The 19,562-nt window shown below is 48.4% G+C and overlaps 1 protein-coding gene across 1 annotated transcript in view; it reads left to right on the top strand.

Annotated features, from left to right (window-relative positions):
* The window catches only part of LOC133082659 (glycoprotein Xg-like), a 38,949-nt gene extending 21,567 nt beyond the window's left edge, over window positions 1-17,382 (top strand). The window contains exons 9-12 of the mRNA XM_061179342.1: window positions 6,440-6,490; window positions 10,238-10,273; window positions 12,514-12,630; window positions 15,951-17,382. Of these exons, the coding sequence (XP_061035325.1) occupies window positions 6,440-6,490; window positions 10,238-10,273; window positions 12,514-12,630; window positions 15,951-15,967 (221 nt within the window). The 3' untranslated portion in view covers window positions 15,968-17,382. The remainder of the gene's footprint in view (window positions 1-6,439; window positions 6,491-10,237; window positions 10,274-12,513; window positions 12,631-15,950) is intronic.
* The last annotated feature ends 2,180 nt before the right edge of the window (window positions 17,383-19,562 follow it).

A 19,562-nucleotide genomic window follows, 5' to 3' on the forward strand; every position in this document is an offset into this window, starting at 1 on the left:
GCCGTTTGGGGCCACGTTGCCTGAGTTCCCACCATAGGTCGAGTGATGTGTTGGGAATCCAGGCACCTGGGGGAAGACCACTCGGGAAGGGATGCCGGCTCATGGTGGTGGGAGAATCGCAAGAATTCCAGGGCTTGGGCAGACACGTGTGCCGACAGATGAGTGCTGGGGAAAGCTCAGCTCTATGGGCATCCTCATTTCCAGCTGGTGTGGCAATGGGGAGTTCCCCTGTTTCCGATTCTCTTGAGATATTATTCGAACGTTGAATTCCTAGGGTGCAAAACACCGTTGCTTATGCCCAACCAGACAACCTTCAGAGAGATTCAAGCATCATTTCTTCCCTGCAGGTTTCAGCTTGGGGGGGTCATCTCTGTCTCCAAGACCTGACCTCTAGATCCTAAACTGTGATCCTTTCTCTGTATCCCTTTGCCCTGCAGCAGGAGATCATGTTATACTTTGTAACATGCAATGCCATGCAACTGTGGTTAATTTATTTCCTTGAGTTAGGATGAAAAGCGCACACACACACACACACACATGCAGGGATTTTTGCCTTTCCTCCACCGATGCATCTTCAGAGCCAGAAGCCAGGCATGGCACACAGTAGGTCCTGTAAAGATCATTTGCATGAGCAATGCCTTAGCTAATTTCGGCGACGGAGGGCTCACCCCTAAACCCCTTCATCAGGACACATACCCTCCACTGTGTTGTTGGCTTGAAAGGTCTAACGGCCCCGCCTCCAAAAGGCTGTGCTCTTTGATTGACAGCGCCCAGCAAGATGTTCCTAAGGGGTTCTCACAAAGCTGTTCTCTCCTCCAAGATGTTTCAGGAGACACCCTTTTATTATTATTATTATTATTATTAATTATTATTGGCCACGCGTCATGTGGGATCTCATTTCCCCCACCAGGGATGGAGCCTGTGTCCCCTGGCAGCGCAGAGTCTTGACCACTGGATCACCAGGGAAGTCCTGAGACATGCCTTTAAACGAAATAGATCCCTTGAGCTCTCCAGAGGCTTCATCTGATCTTGTTGAAGATGCTGCCCTGTCTTCTGCTTCACACATGTATTGGGTGGCAGGACACACAAGGGACACCCCTTCCTTGGGGTTCCCCACGGCTCTGGGAAGGCTTCGCCGAGGGGGTGATCCTTGCTGAGAGAAGGCAGAAGGACCCCTGCCTGCCTTCTGCATCTTACACTTTTCATAACCCCCAGCAGCATGATTTATACCCTGGAGGGAGGGCTGCGTCTCCACGTGGGTTTCTTGGAGACGGACCGAGTCACTTCTGCAGGGAGCAGACAGGGAGAGGAAGAGCCATTAGGGGTCTCACACATCATGAGACAATCCCCTTGGATCTCATGGTGGCCGCAAGTAGCAGGGCCTTCAACAAGTTTCCAGAGGCCAGAGGGGCATTTGAACTCCGAGCAGGAAGGAAAGGAGACCTGGGGACGTCAGGCTTGCAAAGCGGGGATGGTGGGTTACGGTGGTGCCAGCTTTTGCTGGGTGGACCCTCAGGGCAATAGGACCGTCTTCTCTCACGAGTGCATCTTTGGGGGCCATCTCTTTGGCTTCTGGAGAGGAAACGCATAGATTTCATGCATCCAGCAGCACGTACAGCCCCAAATGCTCCCACCCCACCCCCAGCCCCAGCCCGGGGTCGAGGGGCTTCTCCTGTTTTCCTTTCCATCCGCATCTTGCAACTTTGCACTTGGCTGTGGGCATCTGGAAAGTATTAGCAAATGGCACAGCTCAGACCTGAGGGCTGGGATCCCCCTGTGTTTGCAGGATATGGGTGGGTGGAGTCAGGCAGGGGGCGGGAGGCAGGGGGCCCAGGGCGGCGGCTTGTGACCCGCAGGAGCTCACAGAATACACAGCTTCCTATCTGGCCTGGCCATCGTCCGTCTTGGGTTCTGCTGTCTCCTGACGCCCCCATGGCACCCGGATCTCCCACAGGTCGGCTTATACCCAGCAGCCAGGCTCGCCCCAAACCCCTAAAAGCCCTGAGGTTTATTCTGATTCCGAAACACAGACCTGTCTCTGTGACCCGACCGCAGTGCGCAGCCCAGGCTGTGATCGCCATGCCCATCCCGACTTCACCTAGAAGCATCCCCAGAAGAGGGTCTGAACGTTTGCTGCTTAGAAGAGCTTTAGAAACGGCAGTGACTAAACCCACAGATGAGCTTTGCCGACGCCTTGCATGTTACATTTGATTCTATTTTGACAAAGTTAAAAAATCTGCTCAGGACAGGAGCAAGTTCAGTAAGAAGGAGGCCAGGAATATTCTGGAGGACCACAGGGATCGTATCTGGGTTTCTCCAATGGGCAACCTCGCAGTCTGTCCCGTGTGTGTTTTCCAAAACCACCCCAGCGATTAATTCGATTTTGGTGTCATCTACCTGGAGTTAGCCTCAGACCCCGCAGGTTAAGAGCTCGGTCCTACAGGACTGTCCCCACTGCAGACAACAGTCCCAAGTCCCAGCTTGTCACCTGTGTCTCTGACCCACTGGCTATAGATCGGAGATTCCCACGACCCCGCCTCGGGTTCGGTTACTTTGTTAAAATAGCTCACAGAACTCAGAGAAATACTTAGGTTTCTGACTGACATTTACCAGTTTATTATAAGTGTTGACAAAAAATTAGTCGATCTCAGAAAGACATGGAAAATTTTATTCGAGCCAGATTTGAGGATTGTAACCCAGGTAGAGCATCTCAGAAAAGTCTGAGAACTGTTCCGCCCCGTTTAGAAGTCAAGGCCCACTTCTATAAGTTTTTTGAGACAGAGGGCTGGACATCACAGCATGTACTAGTGACAGTTTACACAGTCCAGGTCTAAGCGTCATCGTGGCCCCTCACAAGATCCGTAAGGAATGTCATCTTTTTAGGAGTCGTCCTGTGGGTGCTGGGAGAATGCTGCTGTTTATGGCTTAGCAGATATTCCTGCTGATGGGGGAGGTCCGACCAACGCCTAAGGCAGGTACACGATGCACAGCGGGGCGGGCGGGGGGGAAGGGAGGAGGCCAAAGGGAAGAGAAAATTTCTTATGTTTAAATTTTTCTTGCCCTGCCATAGAACCTGAATTTTATTTCACATAAAGGATATGATAAACGACACAGATGAACAGCCAGATGAAGAGACACAGGGCGAGGGGGTCCCAAGTGTAGGAGCTTCTGGAGTTGGGGTGCACTGCCTTCCACCGTGTAGATAAATTCACTCATTCAGAAGCTCTCCAAACCCTGTCTCCTGGGTTTTTACGGAGGCTCTGTCCTGTGAGCCTGACTGATGAACTCCTGGGCCACCAGACAGGGGTGAGGCTGGAAGTCCCAACCCTCCAATCACTGGTTGGTTGCCCTGGCGACCAGCATCCTCCAGGGCTTTCCAAAAGTCACCTCATTAACATAAACTCAGGTGTGGTTTGAAGGGGCTTGTTCTGAATAACAAAAGACACCTTTATCTCTTTTGTCACTTCACAAAAGACCCCTTTACCATTCCTATCATTTAGGAAATTCCAAGGGGCTCTGTGTTTGGATTAGGGAGGAAAACCAAATATGTACATTTCTGATTAAAATCACAGTGTCGCCCTCTGCATCCTCTTTGTAAATCTTGCTTGAGGCTAGTGGGGTGGAAGTAGCAGGTTGGGGTCCCCGGAGAAGGGCCCGCAGGAGGGAGTTTGCTGTCATCTGTAGCTACCACCCCGCTCTTCCCGAGGCAGGCCTGGATGGGGAGGCCGCGGGGCGGGGAGAGGGGACAGAGCCTGGAGCCGGGCCCCATGCTCCCGGCTGGGACATCAAGGCCCTCCTGGGACTGGGGGCAAGTCCCGGGGCCCGGTCCGCTGTGCGGGCTGTGCAACGGGGCCGCAGTAGGCTGCCCAGGTGGGCGCGAGGGACAGGATAGCATCCCCGGCAGGTTTGTAGCAGCCCACCGGGACGGACCCCTTTTGAGGACGGCAGCTTAGCTTGCGCTGAGGACTCGGAAAGCATTTCCTTGAGCGCTTGCTATGGGCCGAGCCTGGTTCTGGGCACCAAACGGACTGTGCCAACCACGCAGCAAGGGGGACGGGGGAGCGAATGGGCGGTACGGAAGCAGGGGCCCCATCCAGGGGAAGGCAGACCTGGGGGGTCCGAGGGATGAAGAGCCGGGCCTCTTTCCCCCCCAGGCAGTGTTCCCTCTAAGCTCTGCAGTCGGAGGGGGTCTGTCTCACCGGCGGCCCTTCCCAGGCTGCCGGGTCCCCGCACACCGCCCGCAGGCAGGAACCACGGCAGCCAGGACCTCTGGCGTTTGGCCCCAGTGCCCCCCGTGCCCCCCTCACGCTCACAGGCCTGGGTGTGCAGAGGGCTCCCCGGAGGGCGGGCTGCGAGGGCCCTGCGCTCTGTCCACAGTTTCCCTGAGCGACAGGGACCTAGATGCCGGCCGCCACCCGCCCAGGCCCAGGCCGTCCGCAGGTACACGGTGGCTTCTGTGATCTGTGACCCCCCGTGGAAGGTGGCGCGCGGGCCCTCCCCTCCAACCCCGCATTGCGGCGGGTCCCTGCGTCTGTCCGCTCCGGGGCCTTGCGAGGTGGACCAAACTGGCCACGGCACAGATGCCCTTCAGAAGTGGGGATCGTCTCCATATGAACATGTATGTGTGTGTGTACATGTGCCTATGTACGTACATTCCTTTACACACGTACTTACATACATGCCTCTGTATGCGTGTGTCTGCAGTCCTATCTTTATACAGATGCTGTGTCTATACGTGCCTTTATAGATGCATGTCTCTCTCTATGTATCTCTCCTAAAATGTATTTTTGTTGTGATACAGTCGACACATAACATCTTGTAAGTGTAAGGGGTACAGTGTGATGATTTGATGCACTTATACATTGCAGTGTGATCACCACTGTTGCCTCAGCTAACACCTCTGTTCTGTTACATAATTACCGTTTCTTTTTTTTGGTGACGGGAACTAAGATCTAGTCTCCTCTATACATCGTTATAGTTGTGTATATATACCTTTCTACATATATCCTTATATAAGTATGTGTATGTATATTTATGTGCGTGTTTATATGTATACATACAAAGATATCTCTCTCTCTATATATATATATATAGGTATCTTGATATATATGTACCTTTATATATGTGCATATACCTATGTATATATGTACCTTTATATATATACACACATATACATCCTTATAGATATATACCTTTATGTGTATGTTTATGTTTCTATACATATCTTTATATTTATATACTTGTACCTGCATAACACTTTTCTGTATGTTTGTGTTTATATATTAATATATGTGTTTATACACTTGTATAAAATTTAAAAAACACGAGAAAAATTTTATAAAATTATGTTTGTATATACCTTTTTATATGTAGGTATATGTGTGTGTATAGCTTCATATGTGTACATATGCATGTATCTTTATATATGTATGTATAGATACATCTTTATATGTGTACATATATCTTTATATATGTATATATTTATATGAGTGTGTATAAATACCTTCATATGTGTACCTATCTATATCTTTATATATGTATACATCTTTATATGTTTATATGCCTTTCTATATATACATATAAACTTCTCTATGTATGTGTGTATGTATAGAACATTATATATGAATATATCCATATTGTATATAGATATCTTTACACATACATATATGTATATATGAAACTTTGAGTGTAAGGTTTTCTCTATAATTGAAGTGTGAGCGGCTGCATAGACTCTTTCCCGTATCAGTGAACGTGCAGGCCGTATGCACATACAGGGGAGAGATGCATGCAGTGCCAGGCTCCGGAGGGTGACCTACGGGGCTTTGGTTTTCCAGTAGGTGAAGTTTCTCGTGTCTTTCATGCTGTGATTTTCTTTGAGAAGAGTCCAGAGACTTGTCCCTGATACTTTCCCAGGGGCGTATTCCTCGTCTGGACAAACACGTTGCATCCAGCCATCTTTTCCGTGGTGTTTAAAGGCCATCAAGAAATAGCTTTGTCTTCAAGGTTATTACAGTAACAATCAGGGAAAATTAAAAGCGCCCAGTGTCTAACAAAGAACGTTTACGATCGGGCTTGTCCGCCCGATCGTCCTTCTCGCTGAGGTGATTCTGTACCTGGGTCGCTGCAGGAAGGGGACAAGCCTGCATTAATTCGGAGCCCTGGTTGCGGGGAGGGCATGTGTGTGCTCTGAAGGCACAGAACTTTCTAAAGGGCTCCGTGTGGCATGGGTTTCCCCACCCAGGAGACCTGACTTTGGCGGGCGGTGCGGGCACTCCTGTGGGCATCCCCTGGTGGCCCCTGCTTTGCCATCACGTGGGGCTGTCTTTGGGGTGAGTCTTGGGCCCGGCTTTGGTGCCATGGCCAACACCCCAGGTGGATGCCTGTTGGAACCCAAGCTCCGCGTCCAGAATGTTCCTCAAATCCAGCTTCTCTCCTGCAGGAGGCGGTGGCAGCTACCCCCCCAGTCATGACGGCCACGGAAGCACGCACGGTACGTCCAGCACCAGGGCCCGCGTGGGTGGTGAGGCTAGGCTGGCATTTCCGGGGCTCCCGTGCCTTCCTCCTGGGGTCTTGGGTGCTGGATGCCTCTGTGCTGGCGTTGATCTTCTGAGCCCTTTCTGCTGACCATCTGCTGGGCCTTGCCCTGCCCTCCAGGTGCTGCCCCACGCACCTTTGTCCAGGTAAAAAGACACAGAGCAACAGGCCACAAGCGTCGTCAGGGACAGAACAGCCAATGAATTGGAGATTCTTTCTGGGGACACCAAGAATGAAAGGAACGTTCCACAGGAGCAATAAACGGGGTTCTTGTCTACATCAGCTTTTCTCAAAGTGGTGGGTGGATCTTGAAATCTTCAGATGGTCTCTGGTTCTGTAAGGGAAGACTGGGGGCAAGATGTCACAGCCGGGAAAACAGAATGCTTTGGATTCACGTTTCTAAATTGAGATAGAATTGACATAAAACACTCTATTAGTTTCAGGTGTACAACATAGTAATTTGATATTTGTATCTATTGCGAAATGATCACCACAATATGTCTGGTTAACATCCATTACCAGAGCTCCAAATTTTTTTCTTGTGATGAGAACTTTTAAGATCTGCTGTCTTAGCAACTTTCAAATATGCAACACGATATTATTTTTTCTAATTAATTTATTTATTTATTTGTTTTCGGCTGCATTGGGTCTTCGTTGCTGCACGCGGGCTTTCTCTAGTTGCGGCGAGCGGGGGCTACTCTTCATTGGGGTGCGTGGGCTTCTCATTGCAGTGGCTTCTCTTGTTGCTGAGCACAGGCTCTAGGTGCACGGGCTTCAGTACTTGTGGCACATAGGCTCAGTAGTTGTGGCTCGCGGGCTCTAGAGCGCGGGCTCAGTAGTTGTGGCGCACGGGCTTAGCTGCTCTGCAGCATGTGGGATCTTCCTGGACCAGGGCTCGAACCCGTGTCCCCTGCATTGGCAGGTGGATTCTTAATCACTGCACCACCAGGGAAGTCCCACAATACGATATTATTAACTGTAGTCACCATGCTGGACATTACATCCTCAGGACTTAATTATTTTATAACTGGAAGTTTGTACCTTCTGACCCCCTTCACCCTCAAATCAATCTATAGATTGATTGAAAGCATTATTGTTTTCTGTGTTTGCCATGTGTTAAGGGTTTTGAGCATCTTCAGTGAGTTGACCAACTATCTTTTTGGTTGAAACTCCTATTTGTTTCACAAATAGGGGCCACAGCGGAGGTTGGGGGGCTGCCAGGCTGATTTTCACATCAGGCTCTTAGAAAGACCACCTGCTTCTGTACATGTCTGCACCCCTGTTCTCTGGCTCCCAGCTGGGTGAGGCTGTGAGCCACCTCTGAGCTTAGCACCAGGGTTTGGGTCATTCAGGGCAGGAAGTCACTCAGCTTCTCCCTGCAGGTGGCAACACGTGTTTGGGGTGACCTTTCCTTGTGAAGAATGCAGAAGGGCCGGGGCTGACCTTGTGCAGCGGGGAAGGGGTTGCCCAATGACTGTGTCCCCTCCTCGAAAAGTGGAGAAAACACTTTACTCATCAGCCCTTTTTAAGGGCTGGCTTTCAATGGCCGGTTGGTTTCTCTAATAACCACTGTATGAGTGAGCCCCGGCGGCCGTAGCCAAATACCCCAGACAGAGCAGCTTAAACAGCAGACGTGTATCTCTCCCCGTCCTGGAGGCTGGAATGTGAGATCCAGGTGTGGGCAGGGCTGGTCCCTCCTGAGGCCTCTCTCCTTGCTGTGTAGACGGCTATCTCCTCCCTGTGTCCTCACAGGGTCGTCCCTCTGTGTGTGTCTGTGTCCAGATCTCCTCTTCTTATAAGGACACCAGTCCTATGGGATCAGGACCCCCCTCATGACCCCATTTTACTTTAATCATCTCCTTAAAGACTCCATCTCCAAATCCAGCCGCATCCTGAGGTTTTCGGGATCAAGACGTCAACACATTAATTTTATGGGGACACAATTCAGGCCATCACAGCTTGTCTCCACTTGGAAGGGGCCTTTATTAAATGACCTCTCAATATTTAAATCGTACCCACATAGACTATTTCGCTTCAAAATGAACCACCTTCGCACCAAGCATTTTGTTTTCATCTCAAATCTGTCTTTAAAAATTGCTCTCCGGGGACTTCCCTGGCGGTCCAGTGGTTAGGACTCCGTGCTCCCAGTACAGGGGGCGCAGGTTCAATCCCTGGTCGGGGAGCTAAGATCCCGCAAGTGGTCAAAAAAGAAAATGCTGTCCGGACACAAGAAGGTGTAGGGAAATCTCCTTTATTTCTTACTAGCTGAGGTGACTTTGTTGTCTGTGTTTCTGTGGGAGACGCTTCCCTGGCCTCGGGGGCTGCGGTTTTCACTGGTTGGCCCAGGAAGTGGGTTTGGACCTGCTGTTAGCAGACCCGCTGGATTTGCAGGGCGAGCCCAGCCCTGTCGCTGTGTGCTCAGGGGATGCCCTGGGGTGACCGTGTCCCTTCCATTGGCTTGGGGAGAAGCAGGTGGGGTCTTTGCGGGATGTCACAGCCTCTGCTTCAGGATCTTGGCTTTCTCGTCGGCGCTTCCTTTGGAGATGTCGCCGGGATTTCCTTCCTCTTCACATGGCCTTTCTGTCCTGCAGGAGGAGGGCGCTACAGACCCAGCGACCATGGGAGTAATTATGGTAAAGGAGTTCTTCCTTAAAAGCTGCATGAGGAGAAATTCTCCTTCTGAAGAACTAAACCCCGTGTGGGCGCTGCTGGGCAGCATGCCCTATGGGGCCTGCATGGAAGCTCCCTGACCACCTGGGTTGCTAATCTGTGCCCTCACCGGTCGCCAAACCTGGGGAGGGCTTTGCCTGGGCTGCACATTGAAATCCTTTCAAGAATTGGAGGCCTGCTTACACGTGTTACTGTGCTTGCACGTGTGTGTATGCACGTGTGCGTGCCCTTGCATGCGTGCATTGCGTGTGCACGTGGCTGGGCGCGCACATGGGTTCCTGTGTTTATACATGTGGACATGTGTTCCCATGTGCACGTGTGTGCCTGTGTGTTGTGTCCGTGCACGCATGCGTATGCATGTGAAATACACGTGCACGTGTGTGCACTGCGTGCGTGTACGTGAGGATGGATGTGTGCGTGTGTATGTACGAGTGTGGCTCTTGTGTGTTCACAGGTACACATGTGGATGTGTACCACGCACATCTGTGTGGAGACACGCATACATGTGTGCCCATGTCCACATGGGCACAATGCATGTGATGCCTGCGTGCATGGCTGCATGTGTATATGTGTGTGTTGGGTGCCTATGTGTGTATGGGTGTACGCGTGTGTGCACATATATACACGTGGACAGGTGCTTGTGTGTCACACGTGTGTGCATCCGTATGTGTGCTCGTGTGTCGCACGTGTGTGCATCCGCGAGTATGGGCACTTGTGTGTGCATGTGTATATTTGGGGGGGGTGTGCTGCATGTGTGTGCACATATGTGTGGTATTCCCTGAGCCATGAGCTGAGAGCCACGCCCCCTCCACCTCCATTGGTCCCGCTCCCCCCTTAGCTGTAACGCCTGCGTCTCCCCTTCCTAGCTCTGTGTGTCCCCACCTCCCCGCTGGGAGGTCAGCTCCGTGAGAGCAGAGGTTTGGTCTGCTCTGCTCGTGGCCAGGTCCCTATCATTTTCATGGCGCTGGCAGCAGAAGGCAGCCCCACCAGCTCTTCTGAATAAATGAATGACCATGTGCTTGTCCCCTTCCAGGTGGAGATGGCTATCCCTCGTACGGCAACCTACAAGGTAACACACGGGGGCGGGGCACCCCACCTTTCCCAGGAGCGAGCTCTCCACATCACTGTGGGATGAAGTGGGGTAGACGTGTAATTATTTCAGCCTGAGGGTGTTCAGGGAGCACCTGCGGTTCCCATGCTCGTCTGGAAGCTCCTGAACACACATGTCTGTCCTTCAGGGAGGGGTCCATCCTGTGGGGGTCAGAGAAGGAGGGCAAGGACTGTCCTCAGGCTGGAAGATGCCTCGGAGCTCTGAGAGCAGGGCTGGGGTTCGTGGACCTGCCGCTGGGCCACCGATGGTGTCCCTTTCATTGACCACTACTGACCGGAAGCCAAAAGGGAGAGGAGAGGGGAAGTCGTGGCATTCAGCCATGGAGAACCCCCAGAGGGCACTGCCAGCTCCATCACAGGTCCAGCAGTGGAGGCTGGAGTCCGGATGGTGGGCTTTTGTTGTGTGCCACTGGGAGGATGGGGTCCAGCCTCTTGGTGATCTGGCATTTAGGCAGAGGGTGACAGTGAATCCGCCCAGCTGACCCCAAGGCTTTGGGAAGAAGAAAGGTATTGAGGTGCCTTTCCAACCTTAAGACCCTGTCCCCATGCCGAGTCTCAGTACTGCTATTTGCCGGGTGTATGGACATTCTGGAGAAGTCCATGGATGCTTTTCTTCTCGTGGGCAGGAGGTGGGGCAGGAGGGGTGCATCTCAGGGCAAGAATCCAGGTCTGACACATGGTTTGATGGGGTCCACGGCAGGACAGAGGGACGCATCCTAGACTGGGGCAGAATGGAGGTGGGTAAGGATGCTCCTTGAGGGGACCATCTCCAAGGCCAGGTCTAAAGGATGGGTGAGAGGCAGCCAGGACGGGAGAGGTAGGTGCTGTGCTAGGTCGGGCTGGGTACACCCCCAGGAACAACAGTAGTTTATGGGGCCAGGGTGTGGAGTGTGATGGGCAGGTGGTAACACTGGTGACTGGCCAGGCGACCCCACGGGCACGTCTGCACTTTATACATGCTTCACGGGAAAAAGCCTGCCCCTATTTATACCTATGTGATGCATGGATCAAAGTGCCAGCGAAGGTCAGGGAGATCAGTGTTAAGACCCACTTAGTTCCCAGACTAAAAGGGATGTTGTAGAGACAGTGGACGTGGGGATAAGAGGTCAGCCTGGAGGACCATTTGGTAGTCACCATTGATATCACGTGGTTGATTTGTATGGGGTGGCAGAGAGGAAAGAGGTGTATCAGTTAGCAGTGCTATGTAACAAAAGAGCCCCAAACATAGTGATTTTAAACAACCACCATTGATTATGATTATGTGAGTCGCAATTGGGCTAAAACCAGGCCACATCCGTCCAAGAGGCGAGGCCAGGCTGGGCCACAAGGCAGCCAGACATGGTACCAGAGAATAAAGAGAAGCATGACCAGGATAAGAAGCATCACAGCTTCATGTCTGCCGGTTCTATTGGCTGAAGACCCAATTCTGAGGATGATGACCTGGACCATCCCCCCCCTTCCCATGCCACCAAGTCACATGGTAGAGGGTGTGGACGTGGGGTGGGGAGCCCTGGAGAGCGGGGTCCAGCAGGGGACAGCGTGAGACAGCAGCACGAAGGAGGGATAGATCCCTGGGTGCCGTGGTAACGCTCTTCCAAGCATCACGGGAGCCACATCCACGGCGTGGCCATTCATCCGTCACCTACGACACGCTGGGCACTTGCCTGGATCTCACGTAGGACATGGGTGGTTATTTTAGATGGAAGCAACAATTTGTTCTTCTGGGGACGTGTTGATTTTTGTCACATCAAGGTTCCATACCTTGGATTTTGTGCAGGAAAACCTAAGCTTCCCTTAAAGCATTGATGTTTGCTATATGGTTGTGTTCAGAGCCCCAGCATGATTTGAGCATCGGGCTATCAGGGCACTTTTTGGTTAAAAAAATTTTTTTGCATGAGTAAACATTCTATGTCCCCAAAGCTACAGATTCATCCAAATTCACCAATACATGAAAAAACATATCAAGCCTATCTTCTGCCCAAAACTGTTGGATGCCCCAGTTCTATAAGACTGGTTGGTAAGCTCCCCTCGGGTGAAAGCAGAATCACTTCCTCCGGCTTCTTGTGTGAATTCCATCATTTCCCCGTGAATAGGAGGGTGGGGAGGGCCAGGGATGTGATTGCAGAGTTATTTACAATCAGCGGTGTTCCCGCTGGCTGTGTTTTTCTTAGACCATCTTGCTTTTCTGGATTCCCACAGGCAACAGGATAGCAAAAATCGTGTCTCCTGTCGTGTGCGGGGTGCTGGTGACCCTGGTGGGGGCAACGGCCAGCTATTTCCAGTACAACAGGAGGAGGAATTGTTGCAGGGCAAATGGCAAGTTTCCCTCCCAATTTTATCTTCCCTAAGTATAAAGCCTGATAAATATATGAATAAATGTAACAAAACAGAAGCAGACTTACAGATTCAGAGAACAAACTAGCAGTTCCCAGTGGGGAGAGGGAAGCGGGAAGCAGGGAGGGGCAAGATGGGGCAAAGGGATTAAGAGGAACAAACTGCTGTGTATAAAATAAATAAGCAACAAGGATATGTTGTATAGCACAGGGAATGGAGCCAAGATTTTATAATAACTTTAATGGAATACAATCTATAAAAATGTTGAATCGCTATGTTGCATGCATGAAACTAATATAATATTGTACATCGACTATACTTCACTTAAAAAATTATTTTAATAAAATAACAGCCAAAACAACTTACGTCCAATAGACACACTGGCACATCTTCACACGAATCATATGTATCTAGGAAATTTGTTCTTAAAATGAAAAATGTTTCATTTTATTTAGAATTTATTACTTTTCAAAAACTCCTTAAAGTAGTTTTGTTTTGTTTTTTTTAATATAGGCCTTGAGAGCTGATTTGAAGCCACACCTAAATGATGGCTTTTAAGATCTCTTCTTGTTATACATTTTTTTAATTGAAGCATATTTGCTGTACAATATTATATGTTACAGGTGTACAATATAGTGTTTCACAAGTTTTAACCGTTATACTCCATTTACAGGTATTACAGAATATTGGCTATATTATGTTATAAAATTCTTTGACAAATATATGTTAGTTAATTTATTTAACTTATGATGAAGGGCTAAATCCTCTTGAATACAATCTATCAAAAAAGTTCATGCAAAATACATACTTTGATTTCGTGAGGAAAAGGTTTTCTGTCTGCTTTTGTTTAATAAGGCAGTGGGTTTAAAAATATTGCACATAGAGTTGAAAGCAGTCACCCGCGATGCATCTGTGTGAGCTGTGTTCAAGTGTCACACTCAATAAATGATAGCATGTTTTGAATTAAAAAATACTTTCTGGGGTCCTTCGCTGGTAATGTTATTTCTGATAAAGTCCAATATAGACCCCCTTGCATAATGAAGGGATTTTAAAGCTGGGACTTTATTACGGACACACGGGGGACCTGAGAGATGCTTTTGAAAAGATGCTTACACTTTTATTAATTTTTTAAGGTTTTCTCATCTGTAAGATTTGGTTTTACTGCCACAGACCTTACATAAGTAACTTGCTTTTGTTTTCAGTGAACTTTCAATCACAAGGGAGTCGGGAAAGATATTTGGGTGGAGTCTGCAGTTTTTGGACCCTTCTCCCAAAAGAGAACCACAGAAGGACTAAATTGCAAACCTTTCTGTCGAAAGGTGCACAGACTCCAGGGAAATGGGTTGGGGCCAGGGCTGGGGGCGTGCTGGGACTTTCTGCTTCACCTTTGGGTCCAGGCTTCCGGGTTTGAAGAATCACACGCCCGGGTGGGTTGCCGTCCTTGGACTCAGAGATTCTGTCTGCTGATCATGAATGCCCTAAAGACATCGCTAAAGGCAAGATGGGCGGGGGGTGGGTGGAGAGAGGGATGCTGTATTGCAGAAACAACAGCTCAGATGTTAACTCGGGGTCTCTCAAGGTTTGGTCCTGAGACCAACCATGTCTGAATCTGTCTGTGTTTTGCCAGGGGGCCTCCACCTCCAGGAAGGAAGCTATGAAACAGAAGCCTATTCCAGGAGTATTTTTTTAAGGATTTGGGTGACTTCAAAATCCCAAAACCTACCCTTGGCCTCCCTCTGCTGGTGGATGGGTGGTACTGAGCAACCCCCTGGCCGGGGCGAGCCTTGGTGTACACAATGCCTGACCCTGAAAGTTTGGGGGGCCGGGGGTGGGGGGGGGGGCGGGAAACAGTTTATGAAGAACAACGTTACTTTCTGGGCAACATGCCTTATCATTACAGAGACACTCTGTGTTAATTTCGCTTGCATCTTTGGCCAAACTCTGTAAGCACTTGTGACCCCGGGAGCTCAGGGCTGAAAGTGGGCAAGGAAAGTGAGGCATCATCTCAGGCACAAATGTAAGGGGGTGGAGGGAGCCCCAACAAGTGAAGTCACCAAGATAAATACTATTTTAGTGCCATATTTTTAAAAAAATAACAAACTGGCAAACTACAGCCTGCAGGCTTGCTGCCTGTTTATGTCAATAAAGTTTTACTGCAGCCAGAGGCAAGTGAGGCCTCACATACAAATGCAAGACTGGATCCCGCGTTTATTTCACATTTTGATACTATGCTCAGGTGGGCTTTTCTGGGCATTCATTATGATTTTTTTTAAAAAAACACTGCATTCGATTATTACGACATATCCTGAGTTTTCTGGCACCTGTTACAACTTGGTGTCCACTCACCTCCCCCTATTTGAATTTCTGAAGCAGGGGCAGTTTTTGTTTTTTGGGGATCATGCCCTTCCCGTTTATCTGAGGCGGAAGCCCTTTTTGGTTAAAGCAGTGTCCTGTCTTGACGCTCTCTCCTGCCTTTTTCGGGACTAGATAAAATACACGTCTAGCTGATTCACTTTGCTGTACAGTAGAGACTAACACAATATTATAAAGCAACTATACTCCAAAAAAAAAAATTCTGTCTACTTCCTCAATTATACTTTAATGATAACTTCACCAGGTCCACGAAGGACCGAATTTGGCTGCCTTTCTGTGAAAGTTAACGAGCTCAGAGAGTTAAGACATGCTGTGACATCATTCGGGCACCCCTCCCACAGTGGGAAGGACTGATCCTTGCTGGGTGCAAAACCCGTAAACCGTCTAAGAAATACGGCAGCTTGACATTCCCTCTACGGTATGGTGCTGATGCTGCCTGGCTGGCTAGCATCCCTGAGTAGGGCCAGGGATGCCCACTCTTTCCCGAAGGATGGCGGGCACGTACACTGGCCAGCTCTGCAGGGATTAGGAGCCGTGCACGACCTGTGCGTCTGTATGCAACCCAGTCCTGGAGCTTGTGCATCTTGTAGAGACAGTGATGGAGATGGAGGCCTCTATGGGGGCGACAGATGTCTATTCGCTCAAGGGGACCGTGTGAACATCACACTTTGCCTTTACTTTGTCAAATGGACGTAATAGTGACTCCCAGTTTAGAGGTTATGAAGACTAATTCGGCCGCATCCCCCAAAGGGGTTTCTACAAGTATGAGTTGTCACCCAAAAGATAGAGTTACTCGATTCATTTAAAATGTTCGAAACCCTGAACAAATAGAAAGCAGTAAAAAAGATACCAGTGCTTTAAGATCAATCCATAGAGTTTTTTTCTTTTTTTCCTGGCTATGACATCTTGCATCCAATCTTTCCTTACAGAACCAGAAAACATCTGAGGCCTTCAAAATCCACCCTTTGCTTTGAGAAAAGCTCCACCCAGACAAGAACCGCCTTCATCACTCCCGTGCAAAGTTCCTTTCCTTCTTGGCTTAAGCAGCTGCCCTGAAGGGTTTTCTCTCCTGTTTGCAATAGACGTGCTACCTAACCAAGAACTCCTAATTCCTCAGACACCTCGATCGTGATAAGGTAGACAGCTGGACCTTGGGTTGTAAAAAGATTGCGTGATCTGTTGGTTCCATCGTGAATCCGGACAGAGGTTCCAGCTCTGGAATGAGCTCCGAAACTACCTCCTGGTGTGACCCCAGGCCATCGACATGGTCACGAAGCACAGGGGCAGCAGAATGGCACCGGGGTCTTGGGCGGGAATGCCATCGACTTCTAAAAGATAGAGACAGACTGCTGTTTGGGTTTCCAACAAGCTGGGGTAAGAAGCTTGACTGATGCTGTAAGTTCCTTAGTTATGTCAGGAATCCAGACCCGTTCATCACCGCCCGTGAATCGGGAATGAGTGATTTCCGACACTAACGGCATAATTTGAACATTATTTCAGCTCACAAAAGTATTGTCACCTGCAGAGGATGAGGCTGGATTTGGGAAATTTAAGTGCAAAATCGCTGATGGAAACCGTCTCGGCGAAGTGATCATGGGGTGCTTTTTCCTGTGAAATAGTACAGTTTCTACATTTTTTTGGAGAACGTGGGGTAGAAATAGAGATTTGCAGATGTTGAGGCTTTTCGTATTATTTTTGGTCTTTGATCCTCTGTGGGAACCAGTTCTTAAGGCGATGGCAGTGCTTTCCTTGATTTATACTTTTCTTTTTACTGGACTAGATAATCTTCTATCCTCAAACATCTAAAACGTATACTAGCTGTTTGCTTCTATTTTAGTAATACTTTAGGGGAGAGGAAAAAGGATGGTTTGGGCAGATTAGTATAGTTTGATTCAACTGAGATTAATGCTGATAGAATTTTAGAGTTTAAATATTAGAACCAAAGAGGAAGCCAGTCACTAGAATCTGGATCTCATAAAGAGGACACATTAAAATTCCAAATATGCATGCTTTGTGCACACCCTTAAGGATTGAGAGCTAGGTCTCCGAAGAGAAGTTGAAAGCAGAAAGCGTTTGAAAGAGCTTCCCCAAAATGGAAAAGAACTTAAAACTAAAGATCCTGATTAGATGTCTCAGAATTGCATGACTTCCGGCCTGGATTTACAAAGATTTGAGCCATTTGAACACAGCTTGTATTTCCTATTTTAATATGAATATCCTAGGACTTTTCCCAAATCTTGTTGAGCTTCCCCATAAGTGAGGATGCCCACTACTCATTTCCCATATATGAGTTTTAGTGGGGAGTTTAATTTAACTCTTGTTAAAAAGTGTGTGTATGTCTACACACAGATTTACACACAGATGTACATAAATGGAACTTAAGCATTTTTAAAGGTAACTCCATCCATTTTCTGTAACTGTCATGGGCAACTTTTCATCATTTAAAATACATGTAAGAGAAAAATAAAATCGGCCTTGTTGGTGGTGTTCTCTTTTCTATATTTTGCATGTATAACCATGAGACAGTGGTGAAAGGGTCAAACAGTCCTGAAGCTACGTAGCTTTGCATGTATCCAGGAAATCCCTTTCTACTCCGTTGTGCATCCTTTGGGCGCATGGCCTTGGAGGCTTATGGCTGAGATGGTTCCCCGCCCCCCCCCAGCTCCGATGGACCCAGCAGTTGTTTGAGAACCAGAGGGGCATCTGTCACCTTCCAAAGGAAGAAATGGTCTCCTCAGTACCATGTGGAACAAGATGGATTTTGAACACATAAAGAAACATATAGTTAGAGAACAGCGGGATAAACGTCCCCCCGATGACAAGAGGAAAATATGGTTAGTGTTCAATGTCGTTGAAATTAAAGTATGTGAGTAATGATCTCTCGGGAAGCCTCTCTTTAAGGCATCACCAGGACCACCCGGAGGACATTTTTTCCAAGCTGAAAACAGGAGAAAAGTCACAATTAGCTGCAATCTCCAAGGTCTTTTTTTATTTTTTTTTAAATATATCATTTTAAGGACCGTGATCTTTGTTTTTTTTTTTAATTTATTTATTTATTTATTTTTGGCTGTGTTGGGTCTTCGTTTCTGTGCGAGGGCTTTCTCTAGTTGCCGCGAGCGGGGGCCACTCTTCATGGCGGTGCGCGGGCCTCTCACTGTCGCGGCCTCTCTTGTTGCGGAGCACAGGCTCCAGACGCGCAGGCTCAGTAGTTGTGGCTCACGGGCCCAGCTGCTCCGCGGCATGTGGGATCTTCCCAGACCAGGGCTCGAACCTGTGTCCTCTGCATTGGCAGGCAGACTCTCAACCACTGCGTCACCAGGGAAGCCCCAATCTCGAAGGTCTTAAAATAAGGAAATGAGAGCATTGTGTATAGTGTTCAAAGCAACACCTGCCTCCTGGGAGCACGGATGTGTCTGGTGCTCCGTGGACGGACATCCTCGGATATCCTCGGACACCCTTAAGCCTCCTGCACTGCTGGTGGGAATGTAAATTGGTGCAGCGACCATGGAGAACAATATGGAAGTTCCTTAAAAAACGAAAAATAGAACTACCATATGATCCAGCAATCCCACTCCTGGGCATATATCCAGAAAAGATGAAAACGCTAATTTGAAAAGATACGTGCACCCCAGTGTTCATTGCAGCACTATTTACGGTAGCCAAGATACGGAAGCAACCTAAGTGTCCATCGACAGAGGAATGGATAAAGAAGATGTGGTGCATATATACAATGGAATATTACTCAGCCATAAAAAAAGAATGAAATAATTCCATTGGCAGCAACATGGATGGACCTAGAGATGATCATACTGAGTGAAGTAAGTCAGACAGAGAAAGGCAAATATTGTATGATAGCACTTATATGTGGAATCTGAAAAAAGCAATACAAATGAACTTATTTACAAAACAGAAATAGACTGACAGACATAGAAAACAAACTTATGGTTACCAAAGGGGAAAGGTGGCCACGGGGGATAAATTAGGATTTGGAGATTAACATACACACAGTCTATATATAAAATAGATAATCAACAAGGACCCACTGTGTAGCACAGGGAACTCTACTCAATATCTTGTAATGACTTATAATGGAAAAGAATCTGAAAAAAAATATATGTGTGTGTGTATATATATATTACTGAATCACTTTGCTGTACACCTGAAACTAACAAAACATTGTAAATTAATTCTACTTTTTAAACACCCTTTTTTCCAACTATAAACCACCATGTGCAAGGTTTTCCAGTTGTAGGATGCTGACTCACCTCCGACTTTTAACATTGGAAAAGCAAACCTCTCTCTCCCTCTCTCTCACACACACACACCCCACACTGTATTAACATATTGTTTTGGGTTGAATCGTGGCCCCTCTCAGATTCATATGCTGGTATCCCAACCCCTGGGATCTTGGAATGGGACCTTATTTGGAAATAGGGTCGGTGCAGAGGTGATCAAGTTAAGATGATTAGTTAAGATGTGGTCACCCTGGAGGAGGGTGGCTTCTAATGTAATACAAGTGGTGTCCTCACAAGAGGGGAAAT

Source organism: Eubalaena glacialis, chromosome X (assembly GCF_028564815.1).
Source record: "Eubalaena glacialis isolate mEubGla1 chromosome X, mEubGla1.1.hap2.+ XY, whole genome shotgun sequence".
In the NCBI taxonomy this organism is placed as follows: Eukaryota; Metazoa; Chordata; class Mammalia; order Artiodactyla; family Balaenidae; genus Eubalaena; species Eubalaena glacialis.